Source organism: Pseudorca crassidens, chromosome 1 (genome assembly GCF_039906515.1).
Source record: "Pseudorca crassidens isolate mPseCra1 chromosome 1, mPseCra1.hap1, whole genome shotgun sequence".
In the NCBI taxonomy this organism is placed as follows: Eukaryota; Metazoa; Chordata; class Mammalia; order Artiodactyla; family Delphinidae; genus Pseudorca; species Pseudorca crassidens.
In genome coordinates, this window is record NC_090296.1 from 34,021,098 (window position 1) to 34,039,193 (window position 18,096).

The following is an 18,096-nucleotide window of genomic DNA, read 5'->3' on the forward strand; positions in this document are numbered from 1 at the left end:
GTCCAGCTCCAGAGGCCTCCCGTTAACAGAAAGTGTCACAGTAATGCTAACAGGGGCCGCCCAGGCCTCTGCGGTGTGACCTCTCCTGAAAGGAACCAGGCTAAGCCGTGGGCCAACACCCACGGGCCGAAAAGGAGACTGGGAACATTGAGGGGGGGGAAAAATGAGAAGCATGAAGATTTGTACTGAGGGATACTGGCCGGGTGAGCCTGTCTGCAGACTGTCTCAGCCATTCTCTGTCAGCCCTGAGGTTTGAAGGATCCAGAGAGGAAAAATCAGGCTCCATACTGATGATGGCCCCAAAAGGCGCCCTCCTTTCTGCCCCAAACACGGGGCAGAGCAAATGCTATTAATAACCCTGGCCACTCCCTGGTGCACTCAGGGTGTGCAGGGCTGGAGCTCGCTCCTTGGACACAGCCAGCTGTTCCGAACAGGTTTGGGAAAGTGATCTTTGGCACAGAATGAAAAGGGTGTGTATGTGTGTGTGTGTGTTGGGGGGGGGCACCCAAGAGTCCTCTATCAGGGCCAATATTATTTTTAATTGCCGAGAATCAGCCTGTAGCTGCTCTTCAAGGCTGCAGAGCGCAGGCTTGCCAGGGGTCGGAAACAAGCTACAGAGGAGGTAAGAAAGCCGGTCCCAAGGACCGTTCATTACCGAGCTGTCGTGTCTTATGGAAAATCAGGTGACGCCTCAGAGTTTATACAATCCTCTCCCCGCCACCTCTCCCTCTTTCATTCCACCCTAGAAAGGGAGCAGTGAATTTGAGCAATCTGGGAATTTTGGTTTCTGCCCTGCCCCTGAAGCATGACCGATGGCCCATTTTTCAAGCCAAATCTCACCCCTTGCAGGCAGCTGTCAGGAAACCACAGATGGTGCCTGAAGGAGCACAAGAAATGGCTGGTTCTAATCTGGGGGAAAAAAATGAATTAACAAGGCAGCTACTTATGGAAGAATGTTTTCTTTTCTTCAGCCTCAGCCTGCATATTTTCACAACATGTGTACTCTGTTACCTTGTCACTTCCCTGTTTTCTTTGGGTAAATAACTGGGCTCTGGTCTTAGGGGGAAAAAAGAAAGAAAGAAAAAAAGCCGGGTCGGGAGGTTCTCCGGAAAGGCGCGCCTGGCTGAGCTGGAGGGGAGAACGAGCGTGCTCTGGGGATCACACGGGCGCGACGCAGACCCAGCCCAGCCCGTCCTGGATGGGACTTTTCACTGAACTCTGCAAGTCACAGTGTGGAAGTCAGGGAAGGGAGGGAAGCCTGCTCCCTCAGCCATGGGGCTGGCAGGCCCCGAGGCTGGGGGAAATAAAGAACTTTTCTCCTTCGCCAAGTCAAATGGGAAGCCCTCTCTGAGCTCAACACAGTCAACCAAGCACACTCTGGCCTTTCTCCCAGCCTCACCTTCCCACCAGCCAGGGAGCCACCGGGGTGAGGGGTGTCGGCCCACGGGGCCTGGCTGTGAACCCTGCAGGACCCAGGGCCTTGCACAGAGCACAGAGGAGGGTCTTCCCCGGCAGCGACACACAGCTGGTGTCTGGATGTGGTGGCAACGGTCTCCATCTTGAAAATGCTCAGAGGATTTTGAGTCTCTCTAGCAGACATGTTGCTTTGTCCTTTTTCACTTTTCTGGCCCAGGGACACTCACCTTGGGATATCTGTGCCACATGCCAGATGAGCACAAAACAGCATTGCTGTGCCAGGCAGGATACCTTTTAGACATGCGCTACCGATGAGGGTACAGGGCGGGGGGATGGCTGGTTTGTATTTACCTGGTTATCCTGACAAATTGAGATTTATTTATAAAGCTATAGCAACTCTTAGATGCTCACAGCTGATCGTTAGGATAAAGAGCCAGTACTGATAGCGCTCCCAATACTGCAAAAGGAGTTAGTTTACCATGCGGTGCAACACGTGTGCAGGGGGAAACTGAGGCACAGCGTCCTCTGAGGCTGAGACCAGCACCGGAATTAGGCACAGAGGGATTAACTGGGTGCCGTCTGGGCCTCCGTGTTTGCGCATTTCCTTTCTGCATCTGCTCGGGAGCCTTTGATTCTACCCTTGAACCCTGTCTCGCCTTGTAGATCACACAGCCTTCGTCAGGCAGAGGTTGGGAATTCAAACCCGGAGTTTTCAGCTGCAAAGTTCTGGCCCCCAGCTGTTGAGTGCTTCCTTCATTATCACTGGGAGGGCGAACATGTCCCGCGAGGTGGGGTCACTTGGAGAGGAAGGGGGGATGCCTTAGTAACCGTTGCTTGTTCCAAACTGGCGCTTGCAGGGCGTCAAGGGCTTTCAGAGGGAGAGGAAGGGAAAACCGAAGTCTTTCTGGGAACAGGGGCATAAAGACATTCGTGGGCTATCCAAATCATTCATGTGGTCTTATCCTGCAAAAGGCAGCTTCGGAGATGTGCTGTGAGGCAGGGGTGCAGCTGTAAGAACAAAGGCCATAGTCCGTGTTCATGGAGCCCTCGCTGCTCCCAGCACTGCTCAGTACGTTGTACATATTATCTCTCTCTTTTTTTTTGGCCGTACGCGGGCCTCTCACTGCTGTGGCCTCTCCCGCTGCGGAGCACAGGCTCCGGACGCGCAGGCTCAGCGGCCATGGCTCACGGGCCCAGCCGCTCCGTGGCATGTGGGATCCTCCCAGATCGGGGCACGAACCCGTGTCCCCTGCATGGGCAGGCGGACTCTCAACCACTGCGCCACCAGGGAAGCCCCATATTATCTCATTTAATCCTCTCAATAACCCTCGGAAGTGAGTACTATTGTCCTCCTTTTCCAGAAGAGGAAACCAAGGCACAGAGACAGTACGTAGCCTGCTCAAGTTCATCCAGAGAGTGGACAAGTGACAGTCACCCAGACAGGGTGAGTCCAAAGCCAGAGTTTCTATTCTCCATGCTGGGCTGACTCTGGGGTGAAGCTGCAGGAGCTCCCTTCTCACAATGTGGCACTTAGGCGCAGTTCCTTCATCTGGCGTGATGGCCTGTCCCACACCGGCACCCGCGCTGGCAGCAGAAATGCAAGGTCTCTCGAGTCACTGTCCCCGTAGTGTTTCCACGCAGGGCCCTGCTGTGCTGGTCCCTGAGCAGTCACGTTTGGAGCTACCCTCCCTCCACGCAGCTCCCCAGGCCCCAGCCCATGCCCACCTGGTTTACATTTGTGCCTGAGTGTGTGCCCTCACGCTTCCTCTCTTCCACCTTGTCACCTCCTCTAAGTGCCCTGGGCAGTGCTTGGCACAGTAGCGGTCCCAAGTCAGCCAGCCTGACCAAGGGTTAAGCCGCATTTCTCCAAGGGTGGCCCTTGGACGACCGGCACCCGAATCCGCTAGGGTGTCTGAAGAATGCAGAGTCTCAGGCTCTGCCAGAAACCTCAGTAAGAGTCTCAGCAGTGGGGCTGGAAATCTGCATTTTTAACAAGCTCCCCAAGGGATTCTGATGCTCCCTAAAGTTTGAGGCCCACAATTTAGGCTTTTTATGAATTAGTATATGTTGAACACCAGCCAGACGTGAACCCAGGCCGTGTCACGCTGAGCTCTGCCTCTTGTCCTTCAGAGGCTCTGGAGCGGGCACCGTGCAAAGAGCTCGGAGTTGGTCTGGGTGGAGGCAGGGGTGTTCTTGAATGGGGAGGATAGGGTGAGAGGTAGTGAGGGGCAGCAGAGGAAGGTGTAGGAGGCAACATGGTAGCTCTGCCCGTCCAGCTGAAAGTCCTGGAGTGGCGAAGACCCTGGCAAAAAATCCCCCAGCAAAGGTTCCAAGCAGAATGGCTCCAGAGCCCCATTTTAAAAGGCCTTCCTGAATCTGGCCATTCCCCTGCTGGATGAGCCCAGCAAGCAGGATGCAGGGCAAATCAAGCCCTAGGGCTTTCAGAAGGGAAGTCAGGCAGCCTGTGAAGTAGAGAGAACAGGGTGGAGAGCAGGTAGGCCACGGGGGACAGAGGAGAGGGTGTGAGGGTGAGAGCCCTCCAGGGCTGCTGAAGGTCACTTTCAAAGGCTTAGGAGAGAGGCAGTCCCTGAGAGACCCTGAGTCCCAAACTTATTAATGAAAGATAATCCAGGGAAGGCCACTGTGTCCAGAAAATGAGATTAAGCTTTTGGTCAATCAGTTTGGAGTCTGAGAAAATGAAAAAAAAAAAAAATCCTTTATAAAATTGGAAAAGGTTTACCTCAACTCACCAACAACTCCAAAACAACTGAACACAAAGTACTTTAAACTTGGCATGTGGCTGGACCTCTATGAAAATAATTTCTCAGCTCATTTGAAGGGAAAATAGTGCCATTTTGGTGACCACCTATACTATTTGGGCATGCTCAGTAGAAGAAACTCAAGCGAAAATTTGACCGTCAGTTGGAAAAGTGGGACAAGGGGGAGAGAGAGAAGGAGGTGACATGAATATGGGAAGCCTTTGGGTGCGTGGAGGCCGACTTCCGCTTCTGGAACTGTTTGTGCCTCTGTGGACTTGGATGAGCCCCTTCACATCTCTGGGTCTGGGGAGCACGCAGATGAGCAGGGGAGAACGCAGCACGGCCAGCGGAGTGGCTGCCTTGTAGCACTGGGGCCACCCGGGCAGACAGGCGGCACTGCTGTCCACCCTGCGTGCTTGAGTCCTCTTCACAGTCCAGCCTGGGCAAACACAGACCTTTCCCACCATTTCTTCAGTGGGCAAACCACAGGGCACGGAGTAACTGCAGCTCTGCGGTCTTCCTCTTTAGGTTAAGAAAGTTAGGGCGTGAGTCAGGACTGCTCCTGGGATTTGTATTTATATAGTGTCATATATTTATTTCTTTACATTGTGTCATACAGCACATATACAAATCACGAACACCTGGCATTTGTATTTATATAATGTCTTACATAGAGTGTCATATATATTTATATGGTGTCATATATATGACAGTGTAAATACAAGTCAAGGGTGTTCATATACATATTACAAATACCTACTACATTATAGGTGTATATAGGTAAATACCTATATATATGGGTATTTGTACGTATATATATATATATATATACACACACACACATATACACACACACACACATATATGTATAGGTATTTGTGTGTGTATATAAAACACTATATATAAAGACGAATCACATATACAGACAGACAGACAGACACACACACACACACACACACACACAGTCACTGTTTAAGCTACCTAAGGCTTCCCAATGAAACCACAGACAAAAAACATTTGACTCTTATTGAGGGTTGACTTGTGTCCCCCAAAAGATATACTGAAGTCTTACTTAACCTGTGCACATGACTTTATTTGTAAATAGGAACTTTGCAGTTGTAACTAAGATGTAAATTAAGATGAGCTCATACTAGAGTAGGGTGGACCCTTATTCCAACATGACTGGTGTCCTTATAAGGAGAGTAGAGACACAGAGACAGACATACACAGGAAGAAGACACAGACACACAGGGAAGATGGCCACATGGAGATGGAGACAGACACTGGAGTGATGGAACTACAAGGATTGCCAGCAACCACCGGAAACTAGGAAGCAGCAGGGAAGGATCCTTCCCGAGAGCCTTCAGGGGAGCATGGCCTTGCAGGCCCCTTAATTTCAGACTTCTGGCCTCCAGAACTGTGAGAGAATACATTTCTATTGTTTTAAGCCACCCAGTTAAGTACCAGTGTGTGGGACTTTGCTAGGGCCAACCTAGGAAACTAACAGGACTCCTGCTGCAGAGTGGAAGGGAAGCAAAGCCTCTGTGTTCATCAGGCTTTTACATCTGCTGCGCCCCGCCATTCTTGGCCCCTTCCTCTGGCACTCTCTCTCTCAGGGGAAGGGGTAGGGTGGAGGTACTTAACTGTTTCCAACTGAAACCAACATCTGACAGGTTATGAAGGCCTCACGCCCCCAACTCCTCTGTGGTGATGGCTGATACCTAAGGGCACCTGGTCACCACTCTAAGCCCAAGCTTTGGTCACCTGGAAGTGGGGAGATGAGAGAGGACGACACTTCACAGCCTTTCTCTCCCTGTCCCACACCCTCCCGGCACCAGGACAGCTTTTTTGAGAGCTTTGAGCTCTCAAAGGGTGGTAGAAATTTATGTGTCTCTAGATCAGAGTTCGGGCTATTAGAGAGTTTTCTCTTTTCACTTTAATGGTACACAGGAATTCTCCCCAACCCCTTCAAAACAGGCACACATCTTTTTAAAATTTGCACCTTTTTTTTTTTCAGACTTGTTTCCTATGGTGAAGGAAAGGCTAGGAAATGCCCAGTAAATCATCTGTCTGTCCTCACTCAATTGAGAGGCAGGAAATGCCGAGAACAGTCCCCTTACTTTTTCCACTTTGCATATAACAAGAGCTATGAGGACCCTTTGAAGGGTAGCCCCTCTGACAGCAATATGAATTCTTCAAGGCAACTGGACTGTTTCTAGGGACGAGACCCAAAGGCAGCAGGCACATTTGGGATGCTGACTGCCTCCGCCATCAGCCCCTTCCGTGGTCAGCCTCTCCCTGGGCTGGTCCTGGGAAGTGGATTCAATCAACAACGATCTAAGGGGTTCCAGGTCCATGGCATGGTAGTAAGTCTGTGCAGGACACAAGGAATTTTAATCCCTAGTCCTTGTCTTTAAGGAGTTTACAATCTAGACGGCGTGACAGCTCAGTTATGAACTTCAAGATAACGACCCCATACAAGGGGGTTTATGGAAACGTCCAAGGAGAGGTTGGGTGTGTGTGGGGAGGAACAGAAGATGCTTGCCGGTGGCCAGCAAAGGCTTCTTGGAAGAGCTGAAGAAGGCTCTGGCGGAGGCGTGAAGACTAGGTAGGGTCTTGGAACATGAGAAGAAGAAGAAGAAGATGCCGGAGCTCCTGAGGACAGCCTGGAACGGGGGGTGAGGGAGGCAGGGAGGCACGTGGCTCCTCAGGGGATGGTGAGAAGGCCGGGGTGCATGGAGAACACCAGGCAGGGACAGGAAACAGGGCTGGAGAGGTGGGCAGAAGCTTTCTGGCAGGGGTTGGGAGTGGGGGGTGTGTCTTGAGAGCCCAGCTGAGGATGGTGGGCTGTGGAGGGGACAGACTGAAACTGGGCCCGAAACCTGCTCAAACGGGCTGTCCCTCCCGAGAAGGTTGTCTCCCCTCGGACTCGAATTCAGAGAAAGGCCTGTCAGGCCTGATGTGGACGCCACGGCGGGCTTCCCGGTGGCCATGCGGGGGATTCTGACGTGCACTTCAGAGCAAACCTTCCCTCAAGCCCCCTGGGGCGTTTTCTCCTCCAGTTTCCCACGCTAGAATCAGCCCTGACGGCTCACTGTCCCACTTGCTCTTTCTGGCCACCTTCCCCCTCAGACGCCCCGCCCACCCCCTGGGCGTCCCCCTCACCCAGCCCCCGCCATTCGGGGCAGGTGGGCCTCCCCTTCGGGAATTAGAGGCATCTTCTTCGGCTGGGGCTGCTTTTCTCCCCGCGACCAGTTCTCCGGCTCTCCTGGGGCCACCGCCTTCCATCTGGCCCTGACTTTCAGGAACAGCGCGGGAGGGAACAGGCTGCTCTGCTGGTGAGGACAGGAGGGGGGCTGGGAGGCCACTGGCTCCCGGTGCGGCCTGAGGAAGGCCCTGGGAGGGAGAAGACCTCAAACGGAGGATAGGAAAGTCAGGCCCAAAAGTGGGTCTTTCCCCGGTACCTGAGCGGGAGCCACGAGCCTTTGTCTGCACCCTTCAGCACCACTCCTCCAGGCCCCGGAAGGCTCCAGACACATGTGGACGTTTGGTACTTATGTACTGAATGAATGAAGTCGGGGTGAAGGGGTGAGTGGGTAAATGAGTAACTCAGCAGAGCCCCCGTGGAAGAGAAGGGACCCTCTGCAACCCCACGGCAGGTGATGGGGTTCTGGACAATCTACCCCCAAATATGGCAACTTAGCATATGAAATATTTTAAGCTGAAAGAGTCTGAGAAAACAGTGGAAGCAGGAGGGTCACTCTGACAGTTCCCCTGACCCTTCTCCCCTGAAACAGCCCATAAAACCCTCACGTGAGTGGTGCCCTCCCATACCCAGAGGTACATCTTGTCTCCGAAGACAAAGGAACACCGAGAAGGATCCTAACAGGCCTTGCTGAGTTTCCCCAGTTCGCTCCTCTGACCTCGTGTTCCTTAAGCTATCATATTCCTCCATGACTGCCCACTCCTCATCAGACACAGCATAAAAATATCAAATCTGTTTCCTTGGGTCTTCCTTCCCTTATGAAGGCCCTCGTGTCACATAAAACTGACATTAAATAAGTGTGTATGCTTCTCTCCTGCTAATCTGCCTTTGGCAGTTTAATTTTCAAACCCAGCCAGGGATCCTGAGAGGGTCCAGGAAAACGTTTGCCTCCCTTACACAGGTCGATGAGCAGACGTCCCAGGAATTCCAGCATGCAGAGGAGAGGGGACCTCACTCCATCTGGGTCCCCTATGCCTGTCTCCCGTTTCCCCCGCACTGAAAACGTCCTCTGTGACCACACTTCTCAGCCACCATTAGACGGACCAGGAGATGCTGACTGGTTTAGGGTACGACTCATCCACTTCTCTTGAGGGCCACTGTGGGTTGTTTCCCCCAGCAATGTCTGCTGCGTGGACTGGATGTCAAGGCTTAATGTGTTATCCCTTGCAGAAATATTTTAATTTTAAGAGATGACTGTGCTGAGCACACAGCATTTAACAGAGGAGAAGGGAAGGAGAGAAAGGGACCTAACACATACGGATTCCCTCTTATGAGCTCGACACCATGCTAGTGCTCTTAAGAAGTCTTTATTTATTCTAATACCTTTACTGCTACTCATTCAACCATTCCTTTTTGAGCACCTACTATGTTCCAGGCATGGTCTAGACTTGAGGAAACATCAGGGAGAAAAACAGACAAAAATCCTGTCCTCATCCCATTTACATTCTAGTAGAGAAAACAAACAATAAACAAGAAGATGAGTAGCATGTATAAGATACTAGAAGGTGATCAATGCTATGGAGAAAAATAAAGCTGGGGAGGAGACAGGAAGTACCAGCGCTGGGAGCTGGTGGTGGGAGAGGCACAATTAAAACAGGTTGGTCAGGGAAGGCACCACTGAGAAGGTGATATCTAAGCAAGACTTGAAGCGGCCAGGGAGTGAGCCCCGGCAACACCTGGGGGAGAAGAGTACAGGTGTAGGATCTACCTGCAGAGGAGAAGGTGTGATCCTGTGGCAGGAACATGCCTGGTCTGTTCAAGGCACAGGGAGGAGGCCAGTTTGGCAGGTAGAATACTAAGTGCACTCTCTAAACATGGAGACAACTAGCTTTTCCTGGTAGCTCACCTGGTTAACTCGTCTTGCTAAGGAGGTCAAAGTCATAGGCTTAGGATACATTTGTTTTCCAGCAAAAGTCATCTCGCGAGGGCAGAAGAATGGACGATTTATCACCACTCTGTCCTTCGTGCTGGTCTCGAGCCCAACTCCACTGCTGCCACCTGTCTGTTTACACAAATCACACTTCTGAGCCTTCTGTAAAATGGGCGTATACTTAATAACGTTCGCCCCAAGTGACTGTGCCACTATAGTGTATAAAGCACTTTGTAAACTGAGGTGTTCTGTAGAAATTCTTCACTGTTGTTCTTACTATACCATAAAGCAACTCAGGGGCTCTGTTCAGCTCACATTGGGTCTGTAAAGCCATTTTAACAGGCACATATAATTTCTTAGTTCTGTTTGCTAAGTTGTAAAGCCCATTTTTACTTATTATTGAGGTGGGAAAAGACTTCATGAGGCTCTCTGGCTGACCTGTCGGTCCATTTCCCAGACCTGAGATAATCCTACGATCCCCACCCTTACCCACACCCCACCTTAGCTTCTGTCTCCCAGCCTCACTGGAGTTGCGTGTCTGTGCCAATGGCCTGTATTACTAAATCCCATGGTGTGACCTCAACTGGGCTCTCAGTGCTGCCGAACAGTTTTCATCCTTTGGTTAAAAGCCCTTGTTTGCTTCCTGCAGTGACAGCTCCAAACCCAAGTCCCCAGCCCCACATCTACTCCCCTCGTTGCCGGCAGATGGCCTGGCTTTGGCCACACTAGGAGGTGCAAGTTCAACCATGTGGGCTTCTCCCTGCCTGAACATTCCTTTCCACGCCTCAGTCTACTCTTTACCCTTCTTTTCTAGATCCAGGGCCAACACCATCTCCCAGTGGAGGGGATAATGTCTTTCTGTGCTGGTGAGCACATCACACTTTCTATAAAAGCAATCAGAGTGAACCGAAAGAATTTATGAATGAGGAAGTTGATTGTTGTGTTGCTTATAACAGCAAAAACTGGGAAGCAGCTCTCTGTCCAGCAATAGGGAATTGTTTAAACTGATTACGGGTACAGCCATGAGATGGCAAGAAAAACTTTTTAAGCAGTAAGAGCCCAATTTTTCAAAGAGCTAAAAAATTTTTTTTTTTTTTTAGTAACAACAGACACAAATATGTGCATTGGAGAAAAAAAGACTGGAAGGAAATACACAAAAATAGAAACTGATTATCTCCAGGTGATGAGATTATGAGTGATTTTTTTGCTTTTTGTACTTTATTCTGAAATTTCTACTGTAAGCAACAGTATTCTTATAATTAGAACAAAAGGCAAAAATATTATTAACAATATCTCTCTGAAGAAAAGCTGCCTGTGATTCAGTTCTGCTTCTTGCCCTTGAAATGCAGCCTTTCCTGGGTGGTGTCTGGTTGACAGCTGCACAGTAACTCTTGTTACATGTAAGGACTAGAAGCAAAGAAAACCATAACCAATTAACATTACAGTGGGAACCGAGGCGTGCAGAATGGAAAGGCCTCAACGGGAATGTGTTATTACTAATTTTTTTTTTTTCCACGGTGGGACAGGTGTTTAGGGGAATGCACTGAATTTGCTCCAGATAATTTATTTTTTTAAATACTTTGATTACTTCATTTTTCGCCTCTGTTTTCATGGGAACTTTTAACATGTGGAAACATTTGGTTACGGCTATCTCATTCTAAGTCTCCTTAATTTATTTATGTGAGGCCCTACTGTGTGCCAGCCCTGGTGGTGCAAGGGGTTGTCTGCCAGGGGTTCTCAACATGGGATTGTGTGGCACCCTTACCAGAGGCTTTGGAATCGTCTGGGGGGTGTTTTTTTGAGTGCCAAAATGATTTCGAGTGCCAAAACGATTGAATGTTTTTTTGAGTGCCAAAATGCCAAAGGCGCTACTGACTTACTGGGTGAGGACCAGGGTTGCTGAACAGTCTACAATATGTAGACAGTCCTGTGTTACCAAGAACTGACCTACTCCCAGTGCCAACACTCTGGGGGAGAAGAACGGAACTGGACAGTTGATGCAGACCATGTCTGGGAGGGATGGAGAGAAAGGAAGGGACAGTTGCTTCCTGGCGGCAGCCCAGCATCACCATGCTGAGATTCAGGGTTACTGGATCGCCCAGATTTTCCGACAAAGCCAGAGATGTAGATGGTGATGTAAAATTTCCTGATTTTTAAAAAACACTGCATGGGCCAAACAAAACACATCTGTGGGCCAGATTTGGCCCTCGGGTTGCCAATGTGCAACGCTGTCTTAGGGAAAGACACAGTCTCTGTCTTCATAAGGGTATAACAGAGCCCTTATGAGTTCAAGTTCAAGAGTGGACAAACCTGGGTTCAAATTGCAGCCCTATCATTCACTACCTACGACTTCAGGCAAGTAAACATCGTCTGAACCTCACTTTCCTACTCCGTAAAACAGAACTAATGGGAACACTCATTGGCCTGCTATGAAGATTAATCCCAGCAGAAGTCCCCAGCACCTTGCACACGGGGAATGCTTAATAAAGCAGAGTGATCGTTATTAGTAAGGACGCCACATCTAACATAAGCTCCTACTGTGTACAGCACACTGTGCGAAGTGCTGAGGACTTACAAATAGGTGTGAGAGAAAGTCCTTGACCCAGAGGTGTTTTCATTCCGGAAAGAGAGAGAAACCCTGGACGTAAATATTGTGAGCCAGTCAGATATAAGAATGTGACCCACATCAGACAGTTCCAGGAGACCAGAGGAGGGCATTTCTCGTGAAGGGGGTGGGGTAGAGTCCATCCAGACGGAGGGAGAAGGGGAGGTGAAGCCCAAGCAAAGGAGACCTTATAAAATCACAGTAACAACTGAGTGCTTACCACATGCTACACCCGCTCTGAGTACTCCATGGGTGGTAAATATGTTTCTTTGGCCTCATACACATGAGGGACAAGGCACACGACGGGAAGGGTCCCCTGGAGCCAGGGCATGGGGGAGCTGACTGCCGGGCCAGAGCATGGTGGAGTACCTCACTTGTTGGCGGGATAGTGGAAGCAAGGAAGCGACATGTAGGAGCAGCCATCAGGGGTCAGTGTGCAAGGGATGGAGCAGAAGTGGAGACAAGGCAGCAGACTTACGGGGAGGCCCCGTGTGGGGCCCGGGAATGGGTAATGGGTGGGAGCCCTGCGAGGGGTGCTTTCTTTACCAGGACTCTGGACGGAGGAAATTTGGGAGGTGGTGAGGGATGCTGTCAAAACTGACTGCCTGGGGGATGATGGGAATTTTATAGAAGGAAAACAATTTTAAACTCTTGTCTCCTCCCACCTCCATGCTTCCCCGGCTCTCCTTCCAATGCCCTCCACTAGCATGTCCGTGTTCTCTACTGACCAGACCTTGTGGTTGCAAATGCCTTCTCCTTAACTATTTTTGAAAATCTGGAAGCAACTCTTTCTTTTGCTAATGTACTGTTATTTTCAAATCTCTCCAGAAAGCCTGTACTTAGCCCCCCTTTGTCGCCACCTCTCTAGAACACAGATCACTGCTAGGGTTGATGGCTGGGGTGTAGCAAAGCTTCCAGAGTTTTGACCCATCAGGGCTGGCTGATGTAAAATTCCATACTGCATACAAAGGAAGAGTGCACTTAGCAAATTCTGTGAAACAATTTTTTCAGGGGGAAACAGGTAATCCACTAAAAGAACCAACTGTTTCCAAGCACTCCAACACCATTTACAGTCCAACAGGCAAAATGCTGTTTATACACGAGGCCCATCTACTTTTCAGAGTAGAGCAGGCCACACCTCTCTCAGGGAAGATTTTTCTTAGCTGTGATTCTGATTTAGTCGACAGGATGGAGAGTAATGAGACTATTTGGCTGGGGATGTGTGATGCCTGAGGCTCTCTAGACCGTAACCCGAATTAGTCCAAACCAGTGTCGTTTCATGGCAGTGCATCTTTAGCATGAAAGATCCCACGAATAACAACTTACCACCCTGGCCCCATAACTGCGGTACAACTGTCGGTGGGGATCACGCCCCTTAACAGTCTTCCAGGAAAGGACCCCTTGCTCTGAAGTGAGTAAAATGCCCTTGTGTCCATATTTCCAAGAGGCAAAGTAAACAAATGCGAGTATGTGGTAGTCGGACCACCTGCAGGCTAGAAGGGAGTGTCTGTCTGTAGTGTCTACACAGGAAGGGAGCAGGGCCCACTGAACAGAGCTGAGAGGGTCTCTTCCTGGTGCACCATCAGAAGACATCTGAGTCCCACTAGTTCTTTTCCTGAAGCAGGACAGCCTATGTCCCCCTTCAGAGACCCCCGCCTAATTCTTCTCCTAGGTCCCACCCCACCCTGTGAAACAGATGCAGGACAGCTTGCAGTGGCAGTGTTACTAGACAGCGGTCAGAGCTGACCAACGTTCTCACAGGCTGCCTTCTCGTAGACAACAGGTTTCCTCTCCCCAGGGATGACCAAGGAACAGCTCAGCATCTATCAGCAGGGACTGCGGTAGGATTGTGGTTCCCTCAGTAACAAAGAAATACCTATCAGACCCTTCTTTCCTTCTTCTAGAACCTTCTGTAAAAATGTATCCGGGGCACGGACGAAGCAGCAGACATAGGCTAACGAGCACGTGGCTACCGGGCCCCGTGATCTGGCTCAGGTCACTTCTCCTCGGTCAAATGGGGAGTTAGGCTCAAAGAAATCTGAGTTGGTTCCTGGGCCGAACATTCTGTGACTTCTAGACACAGCGGCTCAAAAACTGGGACTGTTCCAAGTCAGACTCAGAGCCTGGGAATTAGCATTGTCCTGCTGAGTTGGTGGGACGGGTGGCTGGAAGCATATCTGATGGCTTTTGAAGGACCCTACCCGGCCCCGGGCTCAAAGCTCTCTCAGCTCCCACCCTGAAGTGTCACCCTCCCAGTCACTCCCTGGGGATTTGAATCCTCCAAAGGACTGTTCAGGGGTCCTGTAATCAAATGCAAATTACGCCTTTAAGCACGAAAGGGGCGGGAGGAGGGATTCGCTGACAACCCTGGGAGCCTAGCCTAAGGCCCTTGGGAGTGACAGCCCCCCACAGGGGGAGGTCAGGAGGGAAAGAGCAGAAAAGGGAGGGAGCCCAGGAGGGGTCAGAGGCCTCCGGCGGCCCCCACTTCATCTCCAGTGTGCCCCCGAACACGGTCCTGGACGGGGGGCTAATCCTGGGGCCGCTCACCCTTGGCATTGTCCCGGCCCTGCCCATGCATCACTGTTCACTGGCTGCACTTTTGGCCCGCCCGTGCTAACCTGCAATTCTACAGGCTAGGCTCAGAACCCAGACTCATCCCCTCGCTTCCTCTCATTCCTTCCCAGGCTCAGAGAAGTCAGTACTGAACACAAGGAGAGGGGGGCCCGATGGGGCCATAGCTTGGAGAAGAATGGCGCACAGAGAGTGGCAGGGCCAGCTAGGAACCAGCTCCAATAGAGTAAACCAAACTCTCCTCCCTGCCCCTCGCCATGCCAGCCCACAACCCTTTCCCATCAGCCAGTCTAAAATTACCATTTTACAGCATCTGCAGCCAAGCTGAGCACTAAACAAGATGAATAGCTGTGACGCACGAGCTGAGTGGAAGTATGCAGCGGGGCTGGGCTGGGCTGGGCACCAGGGTGAGTGAGCCATAGGGGGCGAGCGGGGAGGTCCCAGGCAGGGTGACGGACAGGATTCACCCAGCTCTAAAGGGAGGTGGTAGAGGAACAAGGAAGCCCCAGCAATGTCAGTCTGCTAGAAAAAGAGAGAGATGGAGCAATTAACAGAGAGAGAGACAGAGAGAGGGAGAGAGGGAGAGTTAGAGATAGATAGATATTGATACAGATGAATAGATAGGTAGATAGATAGATAGGCAGATAGTTAATAGATAGATAGAATATGATGCTAACTTTACAAAGCTTCTCCCTCTCGTCCTTCTGCTTCCCTCCCTAAGAGGAAACTGCGGGGGGGCGGGGTCCTCCACTGGACTCTTGTTTTGAACTCTTACAGTGGGACATCCATGTCTGTGAACCCCCTTCCCCCAAGCAGCCTTTTCCAGGGAAGCTCTGGTCAACCACACAGACTAAATAACTCTATTCATAAAAAGTTCCTGAAAGTCTTGGCGATGGAGCTCTGGGAGAGACCAAGAAGGGAATGATATGAGTGTGTTCTAAGTCAGGGTGTTCCAACACTCTGTCCCAGCCTGGCCTGTTCTTTCCCTGGGAGGGAAAATGCCCAGGTAGAGAGTGGAGACTCATGACCTGCAGATGCTTCCTCAGAGAACTTCAGAGCCAGGAGGACCAGGGAAAGAGATGAGCTAAGGAACTGAGGTCCACAGACTTGGAGACCCGTGCTGATTCTCCCATCCCGGGGCTCACAGAAGATTCCCTGGTGCTCTAGGACTCTGAATGAGCGGGACTCCTGGATCCCTACACTCCTCCCTGGAGCCAGAGCACCCCCACTTTTGTCCGCTTTGTGTCCTGGGCTTCTCTTTAGGTTTTCATTCCTTTTCCACAACATTTTCAGTGACTAGAATAAGTGTGGAAATCACTGACCTGTACTGGCAGGCAGGAAGTGGAAGCCAGTACATGGTGGCTGGAAGGAAGGCAGGCAGAATGAGGGTCTATAGAAACAGGGTGGGATGTGGCAGCGGATGTTGAGAAAAGAAGGTCAACACCGAGGGGAGGTTGAGATCTGCACTAACGTGTGAACCAGCTCCCAGAGGAAAACGTCTCCCCAAGAGAAGTGGAACCAGCTGCTGTCTGCAATCACCCTGCTAGACCCTGAACCGGACCCCAAAGTAGGGCCATTCGTTAGGCAACAGTCTAGTCCCCATGAGCCATTCTTGGTAGGAGGTGATAAGAGGCAGGGCGTGCTGGTGTTGGAGTCGTAGCTGCCCACTCAAAAATATTTCCAAGCGGAGGACATCCTCGAATAGGCACACGATGCAGTGCATGTCTAAATCTGGCCCTGCCCTCAGGGTCTGTCAGAATGAGAAAATACTGATAAACTACACGGATGTGTTTCTAGTCTTCTCAGTGGCCCAGAATTGCTAAGAACTCCCACTTCACCATTAACATGGGAAGAAATGGGCAGAGTTAGTCACCCAAGATGGCAGCTCCCATTCCCTTGGCTCTGTCCTAGGTGGACCCATATTTCTCCAGTGGCCAGGAGTCCCTCCTCCCTTCTCCTCCTAACTCTTAGACCTTGGCTTCTGTCCCCTCCACGGGCTCCTCCCTCCCAGCCTCCCTTAATTATGATTCTTCCAGGTTTGGGCTTCTGCCTTCTTTTCGAACTCCGCCCTCTTTGAGTGCCCTTACTCTCTGCTGGCTTCATTGATCACTGAAAACCTGTGACCTCAGCCCCAGCCACCTCCTGAATTGCCCGCATATATTTCCAACTGTCTGCCGAACATCTCCAGTAGGACATTCTACAGTTGTCTCAAATCACACATGTCCAAAACTGATTTCATTATCTACGCTCTCCTGCTTCCCACCACAAGCCCCTACGTGAGTCCCTCCCCTATCCTTTCTCTCTCAGTCAATGAGATCACCAGCCACTCAGACATCCCAATGGAAAACTTAGAGTCACCTCTGACCCCTCCCTCTCCCACATCAAGGTCTGTCAGTGTTAACTCTGATGAGTCCTTTTTTTTTTTTTTGCGGTACGTGGGCCTCTCACTGCTGTGGCCTCTCCCATTGCGGAGCACAGGCTCCGGACGTGCAGGCTCAGCGGCCATGGCTCACGGGCCCAGCCGCTCCGCGGCAGGTGGGATCTTCCCGGACCGGGGCATGAACCCGTGTCCCCTGCATCGGCAGGCGGACTCTCAACCACTGCGCCACCAGGGAAGCCCCTGATGAGTCCTTTAAATCTCTCTCCCTTCCATTTGTGCCATCGTTAGGCTCTTAGCATCTCTTTGCTACTACAATCCCTCCTATGGGATCTCCCAGCCTTGGATCTCCCTCCACTTTACAAACAGGAGACAATTCTCTAAACATAGATCAGATCCAGTAAATATTTGCTGAGGGCCCACTTTGTGCCTGGAACTGGGCACACAACTGTAAATATGACCAGTAGGGTCCCTGTCCTCATGGGGCTCACATCCCAGTTGGGGAGCCAGCTGGGAAAAAGCACAAAACACATGAAGGAATAAAATACTTTTAAGTTGTAGTAAGTGCTCCGAGAGGGATAAATCAGGGGCTGAGGTAGGAAAAAGAGGGGGTGGGGGTGGGTGTGTGTGCCACCACCCACATGAAGGCCTTCAAAGGCTCCTCAATACCTACAGAACAAAGTTCAGCTCCTCAGCTTGGCATCCGAGGCCCTTGACAATGTGGCCCAATCTTTTTTCAGCTCCTCTCGCACCACCTCCTCCCTCCCCAAACCATTCCACCCTATACTGCACATCCCATTCATCTTTGAATCCCAAACTCCCTGTTCCTGGCAGATAGCAAGTGGGTAATAAATGCTTGGAGAATCAACGTGTGAATGAATGAATGATGGATAGGGTTCCCTTTACAGTCAGGCCCTCTCCTCGTCTCACGTCTACTCTTTGGTGAAGCTTCTTTGCAGTGGCTCCTTCCCCTGAGTCTCCATGGTGTTTCCACTGTCGCTGCCCCAGGTACTTGTAATAGCTGACTGTCTCTCCTGCTAGACTGCTCAGGCATTGAGGGAGGTCTTGTTCCATTCTGAAAAAATGCCTGGCACACAGTGGGTGCCTGCAACATGCCAGTTGAATTGACTGTGAAGAGCATGAAGCAAAGGGAAGTGATTGTTGTCCTTTGTAGACCGTTACCTGCTGAAACAACTCTAGTGGCCAAAATATTTGGATGGAAAGAAGCAGTGT

General features: G+C 50.8%; 1 protein-coding gene and 2 long non-coding RNA genes across 4 annotated transcripts in view; 2 read left to right on the top strand and 1 right to left on the bottom strand.

Annotated features, from left to right (window-relative positions):
* The first annotated feature begins 392 nt into the window (after positions 1-392).
* LOC137221983 (uncharacterized) overlaps positions 393-18,096 on the top strand; it is a 50,009-nt gene continuing 32,305 nt past the window's right edge. The window contains exon 1 of one of the 2 annotated variants that reach the window (XR_010942233.1): positions 393-622. This is a non-coding gene — a long non-coding RNA (uncharacterized lncRNA). The remainder of the gene's footprint in view (positions 623-18,096) is intronic. The other variant, XR_010942235.1, reaches the window with a different exon arrangement.
* LOC137221987 (uncharacterized) lies at positions 2,517-9,677 on the top strand. The gene is made up of 2 exons (XR_010942237.1): positions 2,517-2,860; positions 8,342-9,677. It is a non-coding gene; the product is annotated as an uncharacterized lncRNA (long non-coding RNA).
* Positions 7,396-18,096, bottom strand: part of RAD51B (RAD51 paralog B) — a 692,465-nt gene continuing 681,764 nt past the window's right edge. The window contains exons 11-12 of the mRNA XM_067732518.1: positions 9,336-9,442; positions 7,396-8,575 (exon numbers count right to left, since the gene is read on the bottom strand). Of these exons, the coding sequence (XP_067588619.1) occupies positions 8,465-8,575; positions 9,336-9,442 (218 nt within the window). The 3' untranslated portion in view covers positions 7,396-8,464. The remainder of the gene's footprint in view (positions 8,576-9,335; positions 9,443-18,096) is intronic.